Source organism: Tamandua tetradactyla, chromosome 13 (genome assembly GCF_023851605.1).
Source record: "Tamandua tetradactyla isolate mTamTet1 chromosome 13, mTamTet1.pri, whole genome shotgun sequence".
NCBI lineage: Eukaryota > Metazoa > Chordata > Mammalia > Pilosa > Myrmecophagidae > Tamandua > Tamandua tetradactyla.
Genome location: NC_135339.1, coordinates 28,354,955 through 28,382,777, shown reverse-complemented (window position 1 = coordinate 28,382,777; position 27,823 = coordinate 28,354,955). Strand labels below are relative to the sequence as shown.

General features: G+C 40.7%; 1 protein-coding gene across 1 annotated transcript in view; it reads left to right on the top strand.

Annotated features, from left to right (window-relative positions):
• The first annotated feature begins 772 nt into the window (after positions 1-772).
• Positions 773-27,823, top strand: part of STOX1 (storkhead box 1) — a 59,072-nt gene continuing 32,021 nt past the window's right edge. The window contains exon 1 of the mRNA XM_077125082.1: positions 773-1,126. Coding sequence (XP_076981197.1) covers positions 820-1,126 — 307 coding nt within the window. The 5' untranslated portion in view covers positions 773-819. The remainder of the gene's footprint in view (positions 1,127-27,823) is intronic.

Below are 27,823 nucleotides of genomic sequence, written 5' to 3'. Positions count from 1 at the left end.
TCACCGTGGCGCCTCTCCAATCCGAGTGGTACCTCTCGCGCACTTTACTTTCCTCATCACTCAGGTGTGTGGACTATTCCAGGATGGGACCAGATCAGACAGCCTTAGAAAATAATGGAAAAAAGCATTCTTAGATTTGAGACCAGACTCCTCGTTTTTACAGGGGAGTAAATTGAAGCCCAAAGGGAGGAAATAACGTGCGTAAACAGCTTAGGAGCAGAACCGAGACTCAAACCAGAGTCCTTTGCCTTCCGGCCGCGACAAGTCCACGACACCCTCAGGCTGTCGCTCGTGGCCTTTTTCACCGAGAATGACTCTGAAGCCAGGGCGGCGGCGACCCTGTTCCGCCCGGCTACGGGGACCCCTGCTCTTAATGTTCGTATCGCAGCTGGAAAGACATCGGCCGTCCAGGAGTCTGAGGGGCTCCACTAGGACCTGAAAAGGCCCCAGTGTGGGCCCGTCGCGGGTGTGTGTGGGGGCACCCCAGGTTGCTGATGGGACGGGGTTAAGAAAGTGAAGCGGGACGCCACAGCGGGGTCAGAGCCCTAGCAGAGGTGTGCAGAATGAAGCGGGCAACTCAACGCCTGGAAACCCCTTTTGGGTGCCTCGCCCGCGCAAGCAGCGCGTCCCGCCTCAAACTCCCAGGCTGGGCAGAACGCGGCCGGCCCCGCCCCCTCCACCCTCGTTTCCTAGGCAGCCGGCGCCTCGCGCTGTAAGCCGATCCCTCCCGCCTAGTGTGAGGCGCCCGAGCGCCAGTGCCGCGCGGCTACGGCGCCCGACTATGCGCTAGGCTCGGGGCTCCCGGCCGCTGGCGGCAGCATGGCTCAGTCCGTGCAGTTGGCACCGGGCTCCCTAGCGCTGGTGCTGTGCAGACTGGAGGCGGAGGCTGCAGGCGACGCGGAGGAACCTGGCGGGCGTGTGGTATTCCGTGCCTTTCGCCGCGCCAACGTGCGCTGCTTCTGGAACGCGCGGCTGGTGCGCGCCGCCTCGCGGCTGGCCTTCCAGGGCTGGCTGCGGCGCGGGGTGCTGCTGGTACACGCGCCCCCCGCCAGCCTGCAGGTGCTGCGAGACGCCTGGAGGCGCCGGGTGCTGCGTTCGCCGCGCGGCTTCCGCATCACCGCGGTGGGTGAGTCTGGGCCCGCAGTGGAGAGGCATCGTGTGCTAGCTGCCGAGACCGCGTCCCGGCCAGTGGGACGAAAGCAGCTCCAGGCTCAGCTCTGAGGGTGCGGGGATGGGAGAAGGGGAAGCCAGGCCGGGTCGCCGGAGAAGGGGGCTGGCTTCCTAAGATGCCCCGAGGCATTCTCTGCCTCTAAGACACTAAAGCTCTAGCCCCCCAGCTCCAGGATGGAGCTCCACGGCCAGCTCTAGGATGCCTCTGTATCTCAACTCTTTCAATGCCCATTGAGTGCACAGATTCCTGGCGTAAGGAACTTTCTACTCTGAAAAGTGATGCCCTGGGGAATGGCTTCCGGACCGGGAGTCCAAGCTACGGGCAAAAGACAAGAGGCTTCTGGCCCAGTTCCATTGGAGCGCTTCGGAAGGGTATCCCAGCGGCTGGCCAGACGCGTCGATTTTTAACTGGCTCCTTTATTAATTTTTTTATTATTATTATTATTACAGACTGGAGCAGTTTGTGGCTTTAGTGTCCTGCAGTACTGGGTGATGTGTGTGGGGGTGGGGTGGGGTGCTGGATTAGGTCCTGGCGGGAGATATGGGGTCGTAAACTGGAAAAAAATAAATGTCAAGTGGGGCTCTAGACGCATCCCATCCCATCAGCTAAATAGAGAGCATTCTGTCTCTGCAGTCTTTTCGGAGAGCCAGCCCTTTTATTAGAAGACTAAGCCGTTGCGCCAGGTAGTGTTCTCCGACTCCAGCCACTAAATTTACTATTAGCCCCATGTAACTGCCTGGTCCTGTTTGTGTTCATGTGAGTTGTGATGGCCATTTGTTGGTGTGTTGTTGGTAAGTCACCAGTTGTCCCACCCCTGAGTTTTGACTCCTCTCAAGGAACCCCTCTTTGTCTTAGTTTTAGTAATTCATCCTTCTCTTGTATTTGAGGAGCAGCAGCAAGTAAAAATAGATTTATTTTAGTAGCCAAGGACAAGGGAACAGGCAGCAAGAGGCACCTGTTATTGTGTTTCATCTGTTCAGAGATGGTGTCTCCAATATCCCAGGCAGCACAGGCCAGTGAGGTTAAACCTTCGCTTCTCGCTTCCCATTCTTGGTGGTTTTTTAATTCCTCCTCCTCCTCAAAAAAAAAAAGGAAAAGGCTCCATATACACATTTCATTTACTCCTTTTACCTGAAGGGGTGAGGGAAGAAAAGTTTCTGCCTCTGAGAATAGTGAGCCAAATAGCCAAGCCAAAATCCCCACAGGGGAAGGGGATCTTTCAAATAGCCTGTATGAAAAACTCTTTTCAGTTCCATGTCCTTGGTTTTTCTGGTTTGAATTAGCTGTTACGTTCTCTGGTTCCCTCACCCTTCTTCAAAGGGTGAGCCCAAGGTGCAATGGAGTCGGGTCCAGACCAGTGTGAAATAAGAGAGGTCTTGTCCTAAGTCAGAGGCAGCCTTGATGCCGTGATCTAGGGTGCAGCAGGAAAGGGGTGAGTGTTGGTTCCTGGGTTGGCCCTGTTTGCTGCCATCTGAGAGATGCATCATGCAGTATTCCAGTTCTCTGTTTGTTCACAAGGTAAAGCTCACTGCACAGCCCCAGGATGGCGATGGACACTGAATTCTATACAGTGTCCTGTACAGTGGCCTTTATATTGGTGCATCACTCCTGACATGGGTCTTCTGGCAGAAATGATTTTGAAGTTTTTTTAAGGAGTCCTGATAAGAATTTGGACAGAACTACCCAATAGGATATTCTGAGAAATGAAATGGGGAAAGATTTTACTTTACACAGGCCAGTGGATACATGGAGTAGAGGACTTGTTTTGAATAGGGTAGCGATTACTCGTCTAATTTAGGGTTCCTGGTTCAGATCAAAAGAGCGGAGGCCTCAGGCAGTACCTGGGTCACAGTAGAAACCCAGAGGGTGGTGAAGACAGGAGGAGTTGCCTACGGCCACAGAACCAGCAGTTTCAGTCTCTTTGGTTTCCCAATTCTGGTGCCGTGGCTCCAGGAGCTAAAATGGGCTTGCAGGAAGGTGGGTAAAGAGCTCCTGTGGAACACTGCAGGACTGCTGCCCCCTTCTCATTGTTACTTTGTGGGAAAGAGCAAAATGCTAGAAAAGGACACAGAGGATCAATTTGGTTAGGTAAATTTGGTCTCTGCTGTAGGTTTTTGTTTGTTTAACTTAGGGTTCACTGTGTTGTGCAGTTCTATGCATTATAAAATCATCCTAATAACATATATACAACCTAACAGTTCCCCTTTTAACCACATTCAAATATATAGTTTAGTACTGTTAATTACATTCACATTGTTAAGCTACCATCACCACCATCCATTACCAAAACTTTCCCATTGTCCCAAAGAGAAACTCTATGTATTTAAACCTTAACTCCTTATTCTACCCCAACCCCATCCCTGGGTAACCTATATTCTAGGTTCTGCCTCTATGAGTTTGCTTATTCTTATTATTTCCTATCAGCAGATCATACAGTATTTGTCCTTTTATGTCTGGTTTATTTCATTCAGTATGATGTCTTTAAGGTTCACCCATGTAGTCATATGTATCAGAACTTCATTCTGTTTTACAACTGAATTCCATTGTATGTATATGCCACAATTTGTTTATCCACTCACCAGTAGATGGACACCTGCTCTTATCTTTGGCAACTACCACTATGAACATTGGTATGCTAATATCTGAGTCCTTGCTTTCATTTCTTTGGGGTATATACCTAGAAATTGGATTCCTGGGTCATATAGTAATTCTATACTTAATTTTCTGAGGAACTGCCAAACTGTCTTCTACAGCAGCTGCACCATTTTCTGTTTCCACCAGCGAGTGCAGTGTTTCTATTTCTCCAATACTTGCAATTTCCTGTTTTTTAAGTAGTAGCCATTTTAGTGGGTGTGAAATGGAATCTCATTGTGGTTTTGATTTGCATTTCCCTAATGGCAAATGATGTTGAACATCTTTTCATATGCTTTTCTTCGATGCAACAAAAGTGTTTAATTTTGATGAGGTCCCATTTATCTGTTTTTTCTTTCATTGCTTGTGCTTTGTGTGTAAAATCTTAAGAAACTATTGCTTAACACAACATCCTGAAAGTGCTTTTTTACATTTTCTTCTAGGAGTTTTATAGTCTGGCTCTTGTATTTAAGTCTTTGATCCATTTTGATCTCATTTCTGAATCTGGTATGAAGTAGGAGTCCAGTTATTTGGGGGTCCCTGGTTCAGATAAAAAGTGGAGATCCAGTTTTCCAAGCTCATTTGTTGAAGAGAATGTTCTTTCCCAATTGAGTGTTCTTTTGCTCCTTGTCAAAAATCAGTTGGTTGTAAATGTGAAGATTGATTTCTGCTGTCTCGGTTTGATTTCATTGCTCTATAGGTCATGCTGTGCCATACTGTTTGGATTACTGTACCTTTGTAATAACTCTTAAGATCGGGAAATGTGAATACTACAACCTTGTTGGTCTTTTTCAGTTTGATGATTGGCTTTTCCATTTTTGCAAGGAAGATTGCTGGAATTTTGATTGGGCTATCCCTTTATCATATTGAGGAAGTTTCTTTCTATTTCTAATTTTCTAAGTGTTTTATATCAAGAAGGGGTGCTAGATTTTGCCAAATGTCTTTTCTGTGTCAATTGAAATGAACGTGTGTGTTTTTCCTTCGTTCTGTTAATTGAGGTGCATTACATTACAAATTTACAAATTGCAAATCTGGTGTCTTTGCTAAAGTTTTATTTTTAAACAGTTGATTTACTCCTGTATGAAAGCATTTTGCATAGGGAGTATTTTAGGCCGGCCGAGATAGACAGTGCAGCGAAGGACATAGGGATGGCCACCAGTTCCCTGGGGCCCTTCTCCCGGGCCTGTGCACCTGGGCGCTGAGGGCCTCGTCGGGCGTGACCAGGGACCTCCCTGGTAAGCAGACATGGGTGACCTTAGCTTGACCTGAGTACAGACCTGAACTTGCGAAGTTTAAAGCCTACAGTTTAAAGCCTAAACTGTATGTTTACTCTTCCAAATTTTGTACCTTTTCTTTCCCTCTTCATTTTCTCTTTCTCAGCTTTCCTCTGGTGAGAAAAACTGAACTCATTTCCCTAAATAGAGGGACAGTGGATCTGTAGTTTGATAAGAAGGAGCTAACTACTCTTCTTTTGTGCTCTGATCCTCCCCTGTTTTTTCTTTCCCCTGAAGTTACAAATGACATTAACAAATCAAACAGCCGAGCCTCTGCAAGCCAGAGGGAGACTTCTGCTTATAGAGCCCAGCTACTGCTTGAGGAGTGGGGGTGGGGGAGGGGAGAGTAAGGGACACCTGTGTTTGTTTGGGTGCAGCAGTAACTACTCTGAGACCACACCTGCTGGGGAGGTGAAAGGTTAATAGGGGGAGGCCAAGCAATGGCTTCCTGGTGTGAGGGAGGGAAGGCCACTTGGCCAAACAAATTTGTTCCCGCTCCTGGAATTTATAGCAGAGGTGTATGCATCCTCTCACCCCAACATGGCCTTCCATCTTTTCTCATTGAATAAAAATACCCCAAATGCCTGTGGTTCTTCTTTTCTCTTTTTTAGAGAAGTTGTCGGTTTACAAAACAATCATGCATAAAATATAGAATTCCTACACATCACACCGTCCCCAAAACCTTGCATTGGTGTGGAACATTTGTTACAATTGAAGATAGCATTTTTTTTATAATTGCACTTTTTTTAAACAGTTGTCCTTTGTTACAATTGATGGAAGATTATTAAAATTGTACAGTTATCTGTCATTCGTAATTTACATTATGTGTATTTTTCCAAATATACTAACCTATTATTAACACCTAGTATTAGGACTGTACATTTATGATAACCCAAGAAAGAACATTCTTATACTATTAAATATAGTCCATCTTCAGTAGGGTTCACTGTGTTGTACAGTCCTCTGTTTTATCTTTTAATTTTTATTCTAGTAATATATACATCCCAAAGTTCCCCTTTTCACCCCTGTGCTGGTTTGAAAGGAAGTATGCCCCCTAGAAAAGCCATGTTTTAATCAAAATATCATTTCATAGAGGTAGAATAATCTCTATTCAATACTGTATGTTTGAAACTGTTATCAGATCATCTCCCTGGATGGTGTGATTTGGTCAAGAGTGGTTGTTAAACTGGATTAAGGGACGACATGTCTCCACTCATTTGGGTGGGTCTTGATTGGTTTATTGGAGTCCTATAAAAGAGGAAATATTTTGGAGAATGAGAGATTCAGAGAGAGCAACATTACGAAGCAGAGAGTCCACCAGCCAGTGACCTTTGGAGATGAAGAAGGAAAACGCCTCCTGGGGAGCTTCATGAAACCGGAAGCCAGGAGAGAAAGTAGCAGATGATGCCTTGCTTGCCATGTGCCCTTCCAACCAAGAGAGAAACTGTGACCGTGTTTGCCATGTGCCTTTCCAGATGAGAGAGAAACCCTGAACTTTATCGGCCTTCTTGAACCAAGGTATCTTTCCCTGGATAGAAATTGGACATTTCTATAGACTTGTTTTGATTGGGACATTTTCTTGGCCTTAGAACTGTAAACTACCAATTTATTAAATTCCCTTTTTAAAAGCCATTCTGTTTCTGGTATATTGCATTCCGGCAGCTAGCAAACTAGAACAACCCCCTTTCACCTCTGTAATTCAGTACTGTTGATTACACGCACAATAATAATGTGCTACCACCATCCAATTTCACACCTTTATCATCAACCTAAATAGAAATTCTGTATGAGTTAAGCATCAATTCTCATCCTGTAACCCCAACCTATGTCCTGGTAACCTATTTTCTAGATTCTAGCTCTTTGCATTTGCTTATTATAATTAGTTCATAGCAGTGAGATCATACAATATTTGCCCTTTTGTGTCTGGTTTATTTCACTCAAAATAATGTCCTCAAGTTTCATCCATGTTGTCACATGCCTCAGGACTTCGTTCCTTTTTACTGCCAAATATTATGCTGTGCTGTGATTCTGTAGTATATTTCTGGTAACTGCTGAATAATCCATCAGCGATATATACCACATTTTCTTTATCCATTCATCAGTAAATTAACCCTTGGGTTTCTTCCATCTTGTACCAATTGTGAATAAATGCTGCTCTGAACATCAGTGTGAAAATATCTGTTCAAGTCTCTGCTCTCAGTTCTTCTGGCTATAAACTTAGTGATGGGATGGCCAGATCATATGGAAATTCTATACTTAGCTTCTGGAGGAACTGCCAGGCTGTCTTCTGTAGCGCCTGCACCATTTATATTCCCTTCATCAATGAATGAGTATTCCTTTTTCTCATAGAATGAGTTAGGTAGTGTTCCTTCCTTTTCATTTTTTGGGAAGAGTTTGAGCAGGATTGGCATTAATTATTTTTAGAATGGTAGAATTCACCTGTGAAGCCATCAGGTTCTGGGCTTTTCTTGGTTGGGAGTTTTGTTTGTTTGTTTGTTTGTTTTTTTTTTTTACATGGGCAGGCACCGGGAATCTAACCCGGGTCCTCTGGCATGGCAGGCAAGCGTTCTTGCCTGGTGAGCCACCGTGGCCCGCCCTGTTTGTTTTTAATGGAATTTTCCCCTTAATTGTCTTCTCAGATGGGTCATTGCTTTTGTATAAAAACATTACTTATTTTTGTAAATTAATCTTGTATCCTGCTGTTGCTGAATTTATTAGCTCAAGTAGCTCTGTCGTAGATTTCTCAGAATTTTCTAAAAATAGTATCATACCTGCAAATAATGAAAGTTTTACTTCTTCCTTTCCTGTTTGGATGCCTTTTATTTCCTTCTCCTGCCTAATTGCTCCAGCTAGCAGTTCTAGTGCAATGTTGAATCATGAATCATAATGGTGACAGTGAGCATCCTTGTCTTGTTCCTGGTCTTAGGGGGGAATGCTTTTACTCTCTCTCGAAGTATGATGCTGGCTATATGGGTTTTTCATACATGCCCTTTATGATATTGAGAAAGGTTTCTTTGATTCCTACCTTTTGAAGTGTTTTTATCAGGAAAGGATGCTACATTTTGTTGATGGCTTTTTCAGCATCAATCAATATGATCATGTGATTTTTCCATTTTGATTTGTTAATGTACTTGCTGTATTATATTGATTGATTTCCTTGTATTCCTGATATAAACCCCATTTGGTTGTGATGTATAATTCTTTTAATGTGTTGTTGGATTCAATTTGCTAGTATTTTGTTAAGAATTTTTGCATCTATGTTCATTAGGGAGGTTGGTCTGTAGTATCGTTTCTTATAGCATCTTTATTATCCAGTTTTGATATGAGTGATGTTAGCTTCATTTTTTCCTCAATTTTTTGGAGAACTTGAGAAGGATTGGTATTTGTTCTTTTTTGAATGTTTGATAAAATTTCCTGTAAAGCCCTCTAATCCTGGGCTTTTCTTTGTGGGGAGATTTTTGATGACTGATTGAATTTCTTTACTTGTAATTGGTTTGTTGGGATCTTTTTTTTCTTCTCAAGTCAGAATAAGTAGTTCGAAAATTTCCAGGGATTTGTCCGTTTCATCTAGGTTGTCTAATTTGATGCATGTAGTTGTTCATAGTATTCTAATTTTTTAAATTTCTTCATCATCTGTGGTAATGACCCCCCTTTCACTTCTGATTTTATTTGCGTCCACTTTCTTTTTTTCTTTGTTAGTCTAGCTTGGGGTCTGTTATAGTTTGCTAAAGCTGCCAGAATGCAGTATACCAGAAATGGAACAGCTTTTATAAAGGGAATTTTTTGCATTATAAATTTACAGTTCTAAGGCCATGAAAATGTCCAAATTCAGGCACCAACAAGAAGTTATTTTCACTCAAGAAAGGCTTATACCATTCGGAACACCTCTTTTAGCTGGGAAGGCACGTGGCTGGTGTGTGCTCGTCCTTGTTCCTGGTCCATTGATTCCAGCTTCTGATGCCAATGATTTCCTAAGTACCTGTGTCTTTTTGCTTAGCTCCTCTGGGACACTGCTCTGGTTTCTTGCTTATTAGCATCTCATGGAAGGGCACCTGGTGACGTCTGCTGGGCTCTAAACGTCTGTCTCAAGGCATCTGCTCTCTCTGTCGGCACTCCAAGCATTTCCAGGAGTCTCTGTCAGTTCTGAAACAACTGTTTCCCAAGCATTTCTGTTCTCTGAACTCTCTCCAAAATGTTTCTCCCTTTAGAGGACTCCAGTAAACTAATCAAGACATCAAGACCCATCTTGAATGGGTGGAGTCACATCTCCGTCTATTCGAAAGGGGGGCACACCCACAATTGAGTGGGTCAATCTCCATGGAAACAATCTAATAAAAGGTTTCCACCCTAGGCTATTGAATCCGAATTAAAGGGCATGACTTTTCTGGGGTACATAACAGCTTCAAACTGACACAGGATCCATCAGTTTCATTGATTTTTATCAAAGAACCAACTTTTTGATTTTGTTGATTCTTTCTGTTGTTTTATTGTTCTCCAGCTTGTTTTTCTCTGCTTTAATCTTTGTTATTTTTCTTCTTTTATTTGCTTTGGGGTTAGTTTGCTGTCTCTAAATTCTCCAGGTGAGCATTTATGTCCTCAAGTTTTGCTCTTCCTTGTTTTTTAATATAGGCATTTAGTGCAATAAATTTCCCTCTCAGCACTGCCTTTGCTGCATTCCATAAGTTTTGATGTGTTTGTATTCTCATTATTATTTGTCTCCAGATATTATCGATTTCTCTAGCAATTTCTTCTTTGACCCACTGATTATTTAAGAGTGTGTTGTTTAATTTCGACAAATTTGTGAAAGCTTTGGTTGCAGATGTTTATTAATTTCTAGCTTCATTACATTGTGGTCAGAGAAGGTGCTTTGAATAATTTCAATCTTATTACATTTATAAAGACTCAGTTTGTGTCCCAGCATATGATCTATCTTGGAGAAGGTTCCATGTGTACTAGAGAAGAATGTATCCTGATGTTTTGGGGTGTAAGGATCTATTATGTCTATTAGGTTTAAATCATTCATCAAATTGTTTAAGATCTCTGTTTCCTTGTTTATCCTCTGTCTGGTTCTGTCTGTAGTGGAGAATGGTGTATTGAAGTCTCCCACTATTACCGTTGAACAGTCTATAGCTCCCTTCAACTTTCCCAATGTTTGCCTCGTATACTTTGGAGCTACTTGATTGGGAGTGTAAATATTTGTGATTGTTATTTCTTCTTGGTGAATTGTCCCTTTTATTAATATGTAATGTCCTTCTTTGTCTCTTATGTCGTTATATGTAAAGTCTTTTATCTGATATTAATATAACTACTCCTGCTTTCTTCTGTTTACAGCTTGCTTGGAACATCTTTTTCCATCCTTTCACTTTCAATCTAATTGTGTCCTTGGGTCTAATATGTGTCCCTTGTAAACAGCATAAAGTTGGATTACATTTTTTAATCCATTCTGCCAGACTGTATCTTTTAATTGCTGAGTTTAATCCATTAACTTTCAAAGTAATTACTGTAAAAGCAGCTCTTGAATCTACCATCTTATCTTTTAGTTTTTATTTGGCAGATATATATATTCATTTCCTTCTCTCTGCTTTTATCCTTTAAATTATCATTACTGGTATTCTTCAGTTTTGTACCCTCCTCCAGGCCTCCTGTCTTTTTCTTTTCAGCTACCAGGACTCCCTTAAGTATTTCTTGTAAGGTAGGTCTCTTGTTGACAAGTTCTCTCGGTCTTTGTCTTTGAAGATTTTAATCTCTCCCTCAATTTTAAAGGACAATTTGGCTGGATAAAGAATTCTTGGCTGGAAACCTTTCTCATTCAAGATCTTACATATATCATACCACTGCTTTCTTGCTTCCATGGTGCCTGTTGAGTAGTCTAAACTCAGTCTTATATGTTTTCCCTTGTACATACTAGATTCCTTTTCTCATGCTGCTTTCAGGACTTTCTGTTTCTCTTCAACATTTGACATTTTTGATTAGTATGTGTCTTAGAGTAGGCCTGTTTGGATTTATTCTCTTTGGTGTTTCTTGGGCCTCACTTATTCTTCCTTCTCCTTCAAATCTGCTATCGGGTGTCTTTAGTATATTTCTAATTTGGTCTGCTGATCTTTCATCTCTGTGAGATCTGCCATTTTTCTATTTAATCTTTTGAATTGTTTTTTATGCTCTTTTGTGTTTTCCTGATATCCTTTATTCCTTTTTAAATATCCTTGAGTAGTTGTTTCATATTCTCTGTCCCCTCTTCAGTTTTGATTTGGTTGTTTGGCTGGGCCATTTATGCTTAGGTCTTCACATGCTATGTAATTTTCTGTTATGTTTGGACATTTGATTATCTCAATAAGGTTATTTTGCAAGTTGGTTTCTTTCACTCATCTAAAGTTTTGTATTTGCTTGGTTTTGCATTGAAGGTTTCCTTTTGCACTTGGTTTGTGAGTTATTCCCCATCAAATCAAGGTTCAGATCTCATGTAGGGGATACAGTTTAACTTGAGGCTCTATTAAAAGCTAGGCCTGTGTGCGTGAGAAGTTCAGTAGTAGAATGCCTACTTGCCATGCAGGAGACCCTGGCTGGATTCCTGGTCTATGCCCATCACCCCAAACAAGGAAAAAAATGGCAATAATAATAAAATAAAAAATATAATATAATAAAAATATGAGAAAACGACGACAAATAACACACCTCAACTTTAGTAGGCCCCAAAGTCAGGAGGAGACACCCCAGGATATGTTGGGAATGAACTCAGAATGGTGTCCACAGAAGGGAGAGAAGATTTTTAAACATAATAATAAATAAAATATAAAAAATAAAGAATAAAATATAAATATATAAAAATGAAAATTTCAGTAATGCTACTAATAAAAAATATATACAAAAATATTTTTTATTTATTAAACATAACCAAATACGAACACATTCTCACCATATCTTCATTCCATTCTTGATGTATAATCAGTAACTCACAGTATCATTACATAATTGTATATTCATCATCATGATCATTTCTTAGAATATTTGCATCAATTCAGAAAAAGAAATAAAAAGAAAACAGAAAAAAATTCATACATACCATACCTCTTACTCCTCCCTTTCATTGATCACTAGCATTTCAATCTACTAAATTTATTTTAACATTTGTTCCCCCTGTTTAAGCATGTGCTTAAGACATGCTGGTTTTCTTTTTCGCACCCAGTAGCACTGGCCGTCGTAGCAGACTTACTCCAACAGGTGTCTAGGAGTAGTGCTGCTACTTCTTTAATGTGCTCACAGATCACCTGGGTGTTTTGTGGAAATGCTGATTTTGAGTAGATTTGGGGTGGTCCCTAGATCCAGCATTTCTAGAAGCCTCTAGGGAATACCCTGAGTAAAAAGGACCTTAACTAGACAAAGTTAGATCTGTTTCCAGGTCTCAGAGGAGAAGAGACCACTAAGAAGTCAAAGGCCCTATCTTCACCCGCTGCCTTTTTTTTTGTAAGGTCAAATTATTGTATTTTAAAGAATATAAGAGTTATTTCTGCCCCTGAAGCCCTCAGAGGTATAAAACGAAATAAAAATATTTTCAAAATCACAACAAACGAAAAACTGACCTTCGCACCTCCCTCCAGCTTCCCTGGGTGCTGGGCTGTCCCATAGGCTGTCTCCGCGTGCTGTTCCCTGTGTTGGGTGCTCAGGGCTCCTGGGCCCGGTGCTTGCTGTTAATACAACCTCCATGCCGGGCTGCACCTTCATGCTTGTCACTCCTTGAGGGCAGAGTCTGTGTCCCCGGTGCACAGCACAGGGCCAGGCCATGGTAAGTGCATGAGTGACTGGATCCTCCCAGTCTGTCAGACACATGACCTCTGTAGCCCACTGTCCTTCCTGTAGGCCCCTGATCTGCCTGCCCTGGGCAGAGTTTGCTGGGTCACGACTCACATGGCTTTGTTGTCCCCACCAGGCAGCCTGGAGTGGGTGTTGCTTCTGTGAGCTTGTGTGGAAAGGAACCCCAGAAGGCCTTTTTAGCCTACCCCAGCTCTGGAATTTCTCCCTGCTCAAACCTCAGAAAACTTATCTGCTGTGCCCATTTGGGTCTTTGGTTATATTGGTATTTAACATTTTGTGAAATCCTGCCTTGTCTTCTATGCTTGTTTGAATCCGTGGTGGACCCCTGAAAAGCCATGTCCTTTAATCCTCATTCAGTATTGTTGGTTGGGAGCTTTTGGATTGTTCCCATGGAGATATGACTCACCTGATTCTGGGTATTAACTTTTGATTAGAGGGAGAGGTGACTCCACCCATTCCAGGTGAGTCTTGATTGGTTTACTGGAATCCTTTAAAAGAGGAAACATTTTGGAGAGAGCAAGAGAGCCATGAAAGCTGCAGAGCCCGTGCAGCCAGGGTCCTTTGGCATTAGAGAAGGAATGTGCCCCTGGGGGAGCTTCGGGAAACTAGAAGCCTGGAGAGAAAGCTAGCAGACATTGCCATGTTGGCCATATGCCTTTCCAGTTGCGAGAGAAACCCTGAACGTCATTGGCATTTCTTGAATGTAGATACCTCTTGTTGGGGCCTTAATTTGGACATTTTTATAGATTGCTTTAATTGGGACAATTTCACAGCCTTAGAACTAGTAAGAATTAGTAAATTAACAACTTAATAAATTCCTCCTTTTAAAAGCCATTTCATTTCTGGTATATCGCATTCCGGCAGCTATCAAACTAGAACATCTTTCAAGCTAGATTGTAAGCTTCTAGGTCTGGGGCTTTGATGGCCTTGTGACGGAGTCGTGTGGTTCCCCACGAGCGCTTGTGATTTCCTTTCATAGTGCAGAGTTGAAGGGCCATTTACCCAGGGTCTACACTGCTTTGCCTTTACAGCTGGGAGGTGCCATGTGACTAGTTCTGGCCAATGAAATGTGAACAGAAGTGATGCCTCTCACTTCAGGACAGGCAGTTAAGAAGCAGGGGCGCCTTTTCTGTTCTTTCTCCATCTACTTGCAGAGGACCCCAAGGCCTTAGAGAGGACAGAGCCAAAAGTCCCTGAATGAGGGGCTACCCACCTCCCTAGCAGCTGCTGTTGCCTTAAAATAGCCGTGAGGGGTCCTCACTGACTACACCCGAAGCTCCCAATTTCCCAAAGCTCCCAACTGCTTCCACATCCTCCGCTGGCCCTGTGCCCTCTACCTTGCTAATCCTTATCAGTGTGGTCTCAGTGGGAACTCACACACCTGGATTTGACTTCCTGCTCCTGGTGTGTGGCATGTAACTTAGCATGGAACCTTTTTTGTACCTTTGTTTTCCCATCTGGGAAACAAGTTCAGTTTCCTGATACCCTAAAGAAATTTCATGCTATTAAGCATACAGTGTTTAATTATGGTTTAATTAGATAATTTGATGTTCTTAAAAAAATCCTTTTTTGACACTTAGGAAAAAGCAAATTATTCAGGCACCCTTAACTTGTGAATACTTCCATTCTTACCTCCGCTGGCTAAGGGGTGAATGTCCAAGAAAGTTTGTTGGTCAGCTTCAGCCTTTTTTTCCTTACACATTGGTCATCTTCCTTCATTATGTTGTGCATTAAGCCCTCTTAATATTCGTGTGAATTTCATGCACAATACTACTGAAGAATTCCAACACAAAATTATTAAAACTTTTTAAACGCTTTATTTTGAAATAATTTCAAACTTACAGGACACTTACAAAAAGAATGTAAACCTCATGCAGAGAACTCCAAAATACTCCACATCCTTCAGATACCCACATCCACCAATTTTAACATTTTGTAACCTTTGCTGAATCACTCTATCATCTATCTGTCATCCATCCATCCATCCATTTATCTATCTGTTTTCTGAACATTTGAGAGCAGGTTGAACACATCATATCCTTGAACACAAACTTCCATGTATATTTCCCAGGAACAAGAATATTCATATATGTAACCACCATAAGTACAGTTATCAAGTTCAGGAAATTAACATTGATATAAAGCTTACATTCTATATTCAATTTTTACTTATGTCCTTTTTAGCTTCTTCTCCTCCCTTCCTAGATCCCATCCAGTATCACGTATAGCATTTAGTTGTCATTATCACTTTAGTTTTTCTTGCTTTTTTTTTTTTTTTTTTTTTTTTAAAGAGAGAGGGAGGAAAGGAAGGAAAGACAGAGAAGGAAGGAAGGATGGAAGGAAGGAAGGGAAACATCTTTAAACATTTTCTTGTTTTATTATATTTTGTTTGTTTGTTTGTTTTTTACATGGGCTGGGGCCGGGAATCGAACCGGGGTCCTCCGGCATAGCAGGCAAGCACTCTTGCCCGCTGAGCCACCGCGGCCCGCCCTCTTGCTTTTTTAATTGTGGAAACATATAACATAGATCTTCCCATCCCATCCCCTTTCAAGCATACTGTTCAGTGGGATTAATCACATTCACAAGGTGGCAGCTCCCTCACTACATAAAATTATTTTTATTGTAAGCAGCAAAACTGAGACCCAAGGAGTCACTGAAAGCTATAGTTTCGTTTCCAGATCACTCAGAAACACTCTCTATTGAAAAAAACTCAGGTTCAAAATCCTCTGCCACTTATTAGCTGGTGACCTTGAGCTAGTCTCTCTGAGCTCCATTGTCTTCATGGGTACAAATGAGGATAGAGTGGCTACTTTGAGGTTGTTTTGTAAAATATGGTTACCTGAGAGCACTCATCCTATGCCAGGTCCCGAGGCAGTGTCGGGAAAACAGCAAACATGACAATTTCCAGCATGGAGGGAGAAGAAAATGTGTCTCTGTCTTTTGGATCTGTTCTCTAGTCAGCCTGTCTCCATCGGACCTATGCTAAATCTTGCCAGCTGGGCATATATTATGTTCTAGATCTCTGTCTATATGTCTGTTCTTTTCTTTCTTTTTTACTCCAGACTCCCTGGTTCTGGTCAAGGAACACAGTTATTTTTCTATGCCCTGGCCCAGGGTGCAGAGTGCTGTATAGAGTGCTGGGATTTCAATGCCTGAGTTTTGGAAGCAGCCCTGCTGCTAAGTTGCTGGGTGCCCTCAGGCCCGTCACCTCACTTCTCAGACCTCTGGTTCTTCAGCTTGAACAGCTTACCACTCAGTTTCGCTCTTTGGCTGACAGATTTTCCAATGCCTGGCTTGACATGGCAAGCCTGTCTGGGTCAACTTCCCAATCACTTGTGTCAGGAGGCTCCAGAAGAGAATAGGTGAAGGCATACGTTGAAGTTGCAGAAGACATTTTTGACATCAGGGAAGTTGTACCTCCCCCTAAGTCCTGCCAGATATCTTGCCTCTCTAATGCAATTTCTCCTTCACAATATACTGGCAGTCTGCAGCATTGGAGTACCACGCTGGGCCTCCCTTGCTCATACAACCTTTTGTTACACATGCACTGAACATTTACTGTGTTAAGAGCCCTGCACAATTGGTTTTATTAATAAAAATTAAAAAAAAAAGAGCCCTGCGCAGTAGATATAGAGGGGCAAAAGTCTCAAGCCCTGACCCCATGGAGCTCACAGCCTAGGATCCAGTGGATGAATAAATGATACATAGTCATAGGGAGCCATAGCAGGATACCTGACCAAGAATTGTGTGTGTGGGTGTGTGTATGTGTGTGTGTTCATTCAGGGAAGGCTTCCTGGAGAAAGTGAAGCTTATGCAAACAATGAGTATATGTTAGCATGGAGAGAAGCGTGTTTTAAGCATAGGGGAAGGGTGTGGAGCTCAGAGCATGACTCACAGGGAACCTGTAAGTAGCCCAGCACAGCTGGAGCTTGGAATAGGAGGTGGGCAGTGGCCTAAAGAGGGACTGGCTTGTGACAGGCCTTGACTGCTATACTAAGGGGTGTGGATTTGAGCCTGAGTGAAGTGCATATAGGTGTATGTGATTACATTTATAATCCCATTTACATGATACACGGTAGATATCTCTGAGCCTACCTGTGCCTTATCTTCATCGTGTTCTGGCAGCAGCTTTGAGCGGTTGTGTAAGCTAATGCCCTTGTTGCTCACTAAGTGCAGCTTGTCGTCTGAGTAATGCTGTAGTAAGAGCCCAGGGGGTCACATAAGACCCCAGGATCTAGTCCTCTGTCACTCATCAGCTGAATGAACAGCTTTCCATCCAGTCCTCTTAGGGCCTTGACTGCATACGGGCTGGAGAGCATTCCACCTGCCCTTGCCATCATGCTCAAATGAGATACTACCTGTGAAACATTTGAAAAGCATAACGTATAAAAACTAAATATTGAGTGGTTTTACCAAGAGCCTTTGATTGTACACTTTAGGTGGATTGTATGGTGTGTGAAAAAAACTTTAAAAAAAAAAGCAAAACCAAAAACCCAAAACTGATACATCTCAACTCACCAAAGGGGAGAAAAAAAAAATTCGGTGAACTGACTGTGAAAGTGGGGCTGTCTCTATAGACTTTACAAACTCACGTTGAAGCTGACAGCTTCACCTCTGTGGAAAGCTCTTGTCCTGCATTAGGAGGATGTTCTCGAAGTGGGGTTCTGCTGATCTGCCTCTCCTTAGCACACCCACAGTGCATGTAGGTTGTTGGTGCCCTGAAACCTACTTTCCTATGAAGCAACACCTATTCAGGACTTGCATTTCCTCCCCTTGGAGGACTGATGGTGCAGGTGGGAGCTCACATGCAGTCGATTGCAAACTGAATGGAGCAGATGCTAGTCCTGAAGCAATCAGGCCAATCAATGGGGAATTAGGATCTGATTCACTGGGTGTCACAGATTCTCAGAAACAAAAGTGCTGTGTAAAGCAGTGATCCCCAGTGTTTTGAGAAGTTGTAAACTGTACCATTTGTGGTGCTTTGCCATTACCCTCTCCACCTTTCATTCGTTGAAATGCACCTTTCAGTGTATTTTGGGATATAAAATTAACATCTTTTAAAACGTTAACTAAATAAAAACTATTCTAGGACCTTTGCTTTTCCATATAAACTTTAGAGTCTGTTTGCTGATTTCTACTAAAAAAGCCTGCCAGGATTTTTATTGAGATTGTCTTAAATCTATAGATAATTTGTGGAGAATTCACATCTTAATATTGAGTCTTCCTGCTCTGAGCACAGTAAATCTCTATTAAACATCTTTGCTTTTGACTGAGTTGTGGATGTAAATTTTGACCTTTGACCTCTGAAGTCTTGAAAGCCTTCTGTGAAATCAGATAACAAGCAGTGCAGGTGCATGAGGACACTGAGAAAATGGAAACACCAGAAGTCCCATTTAAATTCTCCAGAGGCAGAGGATCAAAAGGAAGAAATCCTTGGAGAGAAATCCTTTGGAGAGAATTGGAAAATCCATTTCAACTGAGGAGGAAAAATATTTTGAAAGGCAACAAAAAGTTACCCTGGTTTAAGTGTTAAAAGCATCAGCAGGCACCTTTTATCGTGGTGGCTTGGGTTTTGAGTTTTTTTTGTTGTTGTTTTTGTTTTTTTCTGGGTGGGTTAAGGGCTGAGAGACCATAGGGTAGAAGTATTTTCAAGTCTTCTGCAGTCTATATTCTGCCTGGGAGATGATCAAGACCTTTCCTTTAGTAATTGATCAAGAGATATGCAGGCCAGCTACAACCTGGGTGCCAGGTGAGGCACAGTGAGTGGGCCTGAGTCTCCTTGGGCACAGACTGAGCAGGAATTTCTGCACTGGACAACAGAGCTGTACTTTTTTCTCAAGTCTCTAGGGCAGAGGCAAGGAGACTGGTCCCTAGCCTGTGCTAACTGACATAACAGGGAAGGTGCTAATTCCAGCCAGATCTCAGCCAGCTCAGGCCCAATCCAGCTGCACTGCAGCCTTCCATCCGATCGGCCTGCAACACCTCTTTTCACCCAGCCTTTGTTTGGGCTGTTCAGGGCCCTCCTAAGCCATGGCCAGGTCAGGCCTTTAAGAAGAGGGAAAGGAGATGTCAGAACATAGCCTATACTCAGTAAGTATCAGTGGTCGGGAGCACCAGTTCTGGAGTCAAGACTGCTTGCCTTCAAATCCCATAGTAGCCACTAACTATGAGACAATGGGCAATTTGCTTAACTTCTCTGTGCCTCTGCTTCCCTATCTGATTAATGGAAATAACTACCAATATCGTGGGGTTGTGAAGAATAAATCAGATAATACACGTAAAGCATTTAAGAGTGTCTAACATCAGTGAGGTATCAATAAATGTTAGCAGTTTATTATTATGGACTTCCTTGGGCTGTGCTCCTGGTGATTTAGAACAGGCATTGTACCTGAGTCTCACAGCTCACACTCCTCTGGAGGCCCCCTTCTCTCAGTCTGCTGTGTGTCTTGTGGTCATCTTGATTTCGTTTGCTGAAAAATCACCATGGTGTTAAGTCCAGGAAAAAAAATCTTCCTTTATTAGGACTGTACTAGTATAGCCTAGCTTTGTTTTGTTTTGTTTTCAGATTCAACCAGGCATTATTGGCCTGGTGCGTCCACAAGGCCTGGATGCCAGTCCTTACTCCTCCCTTACTGGCCTGTCCCTAAGGTGTCTGGACTTCAGCCTCAGTTTGTGATCCGGGCATATTCCTTGCTGTGATATACTCCTCTCTTGCCATTAAAGCCATGAATGAGTCTCTTAGGCCAGTAACTCCTGCCCTCTTCCTACTGTTTAATTTATAATCACTATTTTTTTCTAAAGATATGCAAAGGTCCATATTTTAAATTTATAATATATATAAAAATTCTTTTTTGAAAAGTTGAAAATCATGTAATTTCCTCCCACTCCGCATCTAAAAGAGGCACTTTCAACCTCTCTGGGGACTGTGAAAGGAGTCGTCAACCAGAGAAATTTCAACTCTGGATCAGACTGCAGGGAGCTCAGTTCCAGGCTTGCCTTGCCTTCTGGTATGTGAGAGCCCTACATGGAAACCCCAGACTAGTAAGGGTCCAGGTGTAGCCAGAGAAAGGACATATATTCCTCAAATTTCTTTCACAATTCTTCTTTCATCCCTGTTACAGATTTTGATTCCTGTTGGAATATAGGTTGAAAATTTATATGGAAGAAAGTTTTTCTGTTGTTGGTACAGCCTTTAGAATCCTTTGCTCTTAAACTTTCCATCATCCAACTCAGCAACCCTAAAAACAGTATTAAAGATATAGTGAGGCCTTTAAATGGTTATTGTGGGTCACAAAAAATAACCAGTTCCTTGAAGAGTAATAGCATTTGGTGATGATGCATTTCAGACAGCTCAAGGCTGTGTTTCATTTGGTATTTCACTAAGCTTAATTAACTTGTCTAGCCCTATTGCTATCCATAGTTCCATTTGCAGGTTGAAAACCTTATTAATAAAAAGAACTTTTCTTTTTTTTTTTAAGGGACCTAACTGAATCATAGCTTTTTGTAGGTTAGTAGTTACTTCATGTGCCTTAGGTGTCAAGTTCACAAAGTCAGACACGCTTCTCAGAAGAGCTTCTGGTTCTCAAACCCAGAGACAGTGCTTTCTATTTCCATTTACACAATGAATTATTAGGTCAGTATTTGCCAAAGTGGGTCATGTGTATTATTGGTGGTGGTATACAAGTTGATTTAGGTGTACATCATAACACTTAAATTAAAAAAAAGTGTTAAAGATACACTTTTTCTTACAGCAAATGATACTGGTTTTCTATTTAAAGTAGGGATATTGTATTACTTTATTTAATAATAAAATTGATTTAAAGATAAACATTACATGTGTATATAGGTCCCAAGTCCCAAAAGTGATATAACTGGTTGAAGTTTGGGAAATATTGGACTAGGGCTTCTAAGATACTAACGTTTTAATGCTCTTAAACTATAAGGAAATCCCTAGTGGGTTTTGTGTTGCAAAAATTTCCTTGGAGTTGAATACTGTAAGAAATACTCATTTTTAAAGTTGCTGCTTTATCAGTAACTGAGATCTCATGAAATCTTATCTGTACTCAGATTTTTGTGTGCTTTTGTCAAGCCTCTTAGAATATAGGTGTGGTGGGAGAGCTATGACGACAGTGATAACATTATTGATTTAGATAGCCAGCTCCGATTATTCAGGGTAAAACATAGCAAATTAGGGGAAAGCCTGGGATATAGGTCTCCATACAAAGTAAAAAACAATTCTGCTCTTGCCAAAAGGTGAGAGAAACCAAAGAGCCTCAACATACTAGGAAGTTTGAATGCTCCATGAGTAAACTTGATCATTGTGTTCTTAACTCCCTTTCTAATAGATGTGTTCTCCAATTGCAGCCAGATAGAAAGCCATTAAATTTGTAAATCATTTAGCTATGGCAGATTTAGGTTTTTAAAATTGTTATTAATTTTATCCTTAATGCATACATGAGGTATTCATTATTAATTATTAATTTCCTCTACTTTGAACATGTCACCGCACTGCCTTCTGGGTCCCACTGTCACTAATGAGAAGTTAGCTGTTGATCTTCTTGGTGTTCCTTTGTACATGACATGTTGTTTTTCTCATGCTTCTTTTGAGATTTTCTTTGTCTTTCAGAACTTTTACCATGATGTATCTGTGTATGTATCTTTTTGCTTTATTGTACTTGGAATTTTTTTTAACATCTTGGATGTATAGATTAATACTTTTCAGCAAATTTGGGAAGATTTCAGCCATTATTTCTTTTTTTTTAAATTTATGATACATAACCACTTACAAACACAAACCTACTCACCATATGATCATTCCACTCTTCTTATATAACCAATAACTCACTATATCATCACATAGTAGTATATTCATCATCATGATCATTTCTTAGAACATTTGCCTCAATTCAGAAAAAGAAATAAAAGAAAACAGAAAAAAATTCATACATACCCCTGACCCCTTCCTTTCATTGATCACTAGCATTTCAATCTACTAAATTTATTTTAACATTTGTTCCCCCTATTTATTTATTTTTAATTCATATGTTTTACTAGTCTGTCAATAAGGTAGATAAAAGGAGCATCAGACACAAGTCACATTGTGAAAGCTATTATCATTATACAATTCATCTTCAAGAAACACGGCTACTGAAACACAGCTCTGCATTTTCAGGCGGTTCCCTCCAGCTTCTCCATTACATCTTGGATAACAAAGTGACATCTGCTTAATGTGGAAGAATAACGTCCAGGATAACCTCGGGACTCTGTTTGGAATCTCTCAGCCATTGACACTTTATTTTGTCTCATTGCTCTCTTCTCCCTTTTGGTCGAGAAGTTTTTCTCAGTCCCTTGATGCTGAGTTCCAGCTCATTCTAGGATTTCTGTCCCACGTTGCCAGAAAGGTCCACACCCTGGGAGTCATGTCTCACATAGAGAGGGGGAGAGTGGTGAGTTGTGTTGGCTGGAGGGAGAAGCCACATCTGAGCAACAAAAGAGGTTCTCCTGGGGGTGACTCTTAGGCCTAATTTTAAGTAGGCTTAATCTATCCTTTGCAGGGTTAAGTTTCTTATGAACAAACCCCAAGATTGGGGGCTCAGCCTATTGCTTTGGTTGACCCCACTGCTTGTGAATTCTCCACTTGGGGAAGTTGAATTTTCCCCCTTTCTCACCATTCCCCTAAGGGGACTTTTCAGCCATTATTTCTTCGAATATTTTTTCTGCTTCTTTCTTTTTCTTTCCCCTTTTGGTGCATCCATTGATATGCTTAAAAGGAGTTCCACATTCCTCTGAGGTGTGCTGTATATTTTCCTTTATTGTAGATTTTCTCTGTTCTTTGGACTGCTGAATCTCAGTCTATTTCCAAGTTCACCGATTCTTTCTTCTACCAGCTCATATTTATTGTTTGGGTCCTTTAATGACTATTTCATTTCATTTTTTTTTTAACTCAAAATTCTATTATAATTTCTTTGTTGATAGTCTCTATTTATTGGGACATTGTCTTCACATCTTCCTTTACTTCTTTTAGGCATGTGTGTTGGTTTAAGTCTATCATATACCCTAGAAAAGCCATATTTTAATCTTGATCCAATCTTATGGGAGCAGGCATTTATTTTAATCTTGATTCAACATCATAGGTGAAAATTTTTGATTAGATAATGTCCATGGAGATGAGACATGTCCAGTTCTGAGTGTGACCATTTTGATTAGATGGAAATGTGACTCCATCCATTCCAGGTGGGTCTTGATTAGTTTACTGCAGTCCTTTAAAAGAGGAAACATTTTGGAGAGAGCTCAGAGCAGAGCCAATGTAGTTATTTGCAGATTGAGACAGCACTAATGCAGGCGCTAAGCAAGTACTCACAGAAATAGCCATAACCTGAAGAGAAGTTGTTTCTGGCCCCAGTAGATGCTAAGCTAAGATGAAACCCCGAGTCTTGTGTTGGAGTGGCTAAGCGAATGCCCACAGACTCTTAGAAAGAAATCACTGGCATCAAAAGCTGAAAGCAACACAACAAGGAACAAGGACCAGCAGACGCCAGCCACAAGCCTTCCCAGATCACCCTTCCTTGAGCCAAGTTATCTTTCTCTGGATGTCTTAGTTTGGACATTTTTTCAGTTCTAGAACTATAAACTTATAACTTATTAAATTCCCTTTTAAAAAGACATTCTATTTCTTGTATATTGCATTCTGGCAGCTTAGCAAACTAATACAGCATAGCTTCTTTTAGTTCTTTGAACATATGTAAAATAGTTACTTTGAAGTCTTTGTTAGTCTGACATCTGGCTGCTATCATAGGCAGTTTCTGTTCCCTGCTTTTTTTTTTTTTTTTTTTAACTGTGTATGGGTTTCTGTTTCTGTTCTGAAAACAGGAAACATGTTCCTGTTTCTTTGCATGTCTTCTGATTTTTTTTTTACATTTTTGGTTATATATTTGGTCTAGTTTGCTAGCTGCTGGAATGCAGTATACCAGAGACGGAATGGCTTTTAACAAGAGGAATTTAATGAGTTGCTAGTTTACAATTCTAAGGCCAAGAAAATGTCCCAATTAGAACAAGTCTATAGAAATGTCCAATCAAAGGCATCCAGGGAAAGATACCTTGGTTCAAGAAGGCCGATGAAGTTCAGGGTTTCTCTCTCAAGTGAGAAGGCACATGGCGCACACAGTCAGGGCTTCTCTCTTGGCTGGAAGGGCACATGGTGAGTACGGCATCATCTGCTAGCTTTCTCTGTTGGCTTCCGGTTTCATGAAGCTCCCGGGAGGCGTTTTCCTTCTTCATCTCCAAAGGTCGCTGGCTGGTGGACTCTCTGCTTCGTAATGTTGCTCTCTCTAAATCTCTCATTCTCCAAAATGTTTCCTCTTTTATAGGACTTCAGAAACTAATTAAGACCCACTCAAATGGGTGGAGACATGTCATCCCCTAATCCAGTTTAACAACCATTCTTGACTAAATCACATCATTCAGGGAGATGATCTCATTACAGTTTCAAATATACAGTATTGAGTAGGGAGTATTCTACCTTTAAGAAATGGGATTTATATCAGAACATGGCTTTTCTTAGGGGGCATACTTCCTTTCAAACCAGCACAATATTATAGCAACTTTGGATACTGATTCTTCTCCCCATTCTCTGAAGCTTGCTTTTGTGACATGCGAGGCACTTTTAGTGAAATCTACTTCCCCTGCAGTGGGAAGCCCTGGGTATCATGCCCTGGAATGGCAGTGGTTTTAGCAGTGCTCTCTTGTCTCTTCCTGATCTCTCTATTAAGAAGTCAGTTTCATTTAGTATTATACCCTGCCCATTAGGCTTTATTGTTCAACAGTGCCCTGGGGCAAATTTGCTCAGTAGTCTGATCCAACTAAATTTGGGAGAGGTCATTTTTGAGGCTAGTCTTTGATGTTTTGACCCCAGGAGGGCTTTTTTTTTTTAGCTATTTCTTTTCCTGATTCTCACTGAGAACTAGCTGGCCTATGGTTTAGCATGTTACTCTCTCTCTCTTCTCTCTCTCTCTTTGATGTGTGACTTCCTTTTTTTTTTTATTAAACAAGTTATGGGTTTACAAGAAAAATCATGCATAAAATATATAAAATACAGAATTCCCATGTATCACCCTATTATTAACACCTTGCTTTTAGTGTGTATATTTTTTATAATTCATGAAAGAACATTTTTATAATTGTACTACTAACAATAGTCCATTGTTTACAATATATTTCATTCCTATATTTAAAAAATTTTTAGTAACATATATTCAACTTAAAATTTCCCCTTTTACTACATTCAAATATATAATTCAGTGCTGTTAATCATGCTCACAATGATGTGCTACCATCAACACCATCCATTATCAAAACATTTCAGTCACCCCAAACAGAAACCCTGTACCAATTAAGCATTAATCCCCCCATTTCCTTCCCCTACTCTCGCCCCTGGTAACCTATACTCCAGATTCTGACTCTTATAAGTTTGCTTATTCTAATTATTTCGTATCATCGAGATCATAGAATAATTGTCGCTTTGTGTCTGACTTAGTTCACTCAAAACTTTGTGTTTAAGGTTCATGCACGGTGCATATATCAGAACTTCATTCCTTTTTATGGTAGAATAATATTCCATTGTATTTCTATACCACATTTTGTTTATCCATTCCTCAGTAGATGGACACTTGGGTTGCTTCCATCTTTTGACGATCATCAATAATGTTTCTGTGAATATCAGTATGAAAAGCTCTGTTCAGACTCCAGCTTTCACTTCTTTTAGGTTTATACCTACCAGTGGGTTTGCCAGGTCATGTGGCAGTTGTATACTTAACTTTCTGAGAAACTTTCAAACTGTTTTCCACAGTGGCTGTATCATTTTATATTCCCACCAACAATGAATGAGTGTTCCTATTTCTCTATGTCTTTGTGATTTCTCTTTTTTTAAATAGTGGTCATTATAGTGGGTCTAAAGTGGTATCTCATTGTGGTTTTGATATGCATTTCCCTGATAGGTAATGATGTTGAGCATCTTTTCATGTGCTTTTGGTTATTTGTATTTCTGCTTTGGATAAATGTCTATTCATATCTTTTACCCATTTTTAAATTGGGTTGTTTGTCTTTTTACTGTTAAGTTGTTGGGTTTCTTTATGTATTCTGGATATTAAACACTTATCAGATATGTGATTCCCAAATATTTTCTCCCATTGAGTAGGTTATCTTTTCACTTTTCGTGAAAACCCTTTGATGTACAATAGCTTTTAGTTTTGATGAGGTCCCATTTATCTAGATTTTCTTTTGTTGCCTAACACAGGGTCCTAAAGTTGCTTCCCTACATTATCTTTTAGGAGTTTTATAGTCCTGGTTCTTATATTTAGGTCTCTGATCCATTTTGAGTTAATTTTTCTGAATTTTATATATGAATATTCACTTCTCCCAGTATCGTTTTTTGAAGAGACTATTCTGTCCCAATTGAATGGACTTGGCAGCCGTGTCAAAAATTAGTTGGCCATAGAATAGTCCCATTATGGGCCTATTTTTGAACTCTCAGTTCAATTCCATTGGTCTATATATCTTTCCTTGTGCCAGTACCATGTTTTGACCACTGTAGCTTTGCAGCAAACTTTAAAGGCAAAAAGTATGAGTCCTCTAACTTCTTTCTTTTTTCAAGATGGTTTTGCCTATTCAGGGCCTTTTACCCCTCCAAATAAATTTGATGATTAACTTTTCCATTATTGCAAAGAAAGCTGTTGGAATTTTGATTGGGATTGCATTGAATCTATAAATCATTTTTGGTAGAATTGATATCTTAACACTTGGTTTTCTAATCCAAAGCATGTTTCTTTTTTCTTTCCTTTTTTTTTTTTTTTAAATATTTTTATTGACAAAACAACATACAAACACATTCTAAACATATGAACATTCCATACTTGGTGTACAATCAGTAGCTCACAGTATCATCACATAGTTGTATATTCATCACCATGATCATTTCTTAGAACATTTGCATCACTCCAGAAAAAGAAACGAAAAAAGAAAAAAATTCATGCATACCGTACCCCTTAGCCCTCCCTCTCATTGACCACTAATATCTTCATCTACCCAATATATTTTAACCTTTGTTCCCCTTATTTTTTTTCCTATACCCCTTACCACTCCCTTTCCTTGATCACTAACTTTTTAATCTACTCAATTTATTTTAACATTTGTTCCCCCTGTTTTTTGTTTATTTTTATCCATATTTTTTATTCATCTGTCCATACCATAGAAAAAAGGAGCATCAAATACAAGGGTTTCACATCATACAGTCGCAGTGAGAAAGCTGTATCATTATACCATCATCTTCAAGAAACATGTCTATTGGAACACAGCTCTACAGTTTCAGGCACTTCCCTCTAGCCACTCTAATACACCTTAAACTAAAAAGGGGATCTCTATATAATGCATAAAAATAATCTCCAGGATAACTATATAATGCATAAGAATAACCTCCAGAATAACCTTTCAACGCTGTGTGAAATCCCTCAGCCACTGACACTTTATTTTGTCTCATTTCTCTCTTCCCCTTTTCAATTGAGAAGGTTTTCTCAATCCTTTGATGCTGAGTCCAAGCTCATTCTAGGATTTCTGTCCCACTTTGCCAGGGAGGTATAAACCCTGGGAGTCACGGCCCATGTAGAGAGGGGGAGGGCAGTTGGTTTGCTTGCTGTGTTGACAGAGAGAGGCCACATCTGAGCAACAAAAGAGGTTGTCTGCGATATGAACATATGCAGATCATTAGCTTATAATTTAACTATTTACTTTTGACTAAAATAATGGGGCATAACTAAAACTTTCATAGAACACATGAGGTGGATATTTGATACACAGAACTTTTGATTTGTGGTGGGCTTTCTGTGGGTTAGGTGTAGAACCCACAATATTTTAATATTCACTGTTTTAAATGAACAATGCTAGCATG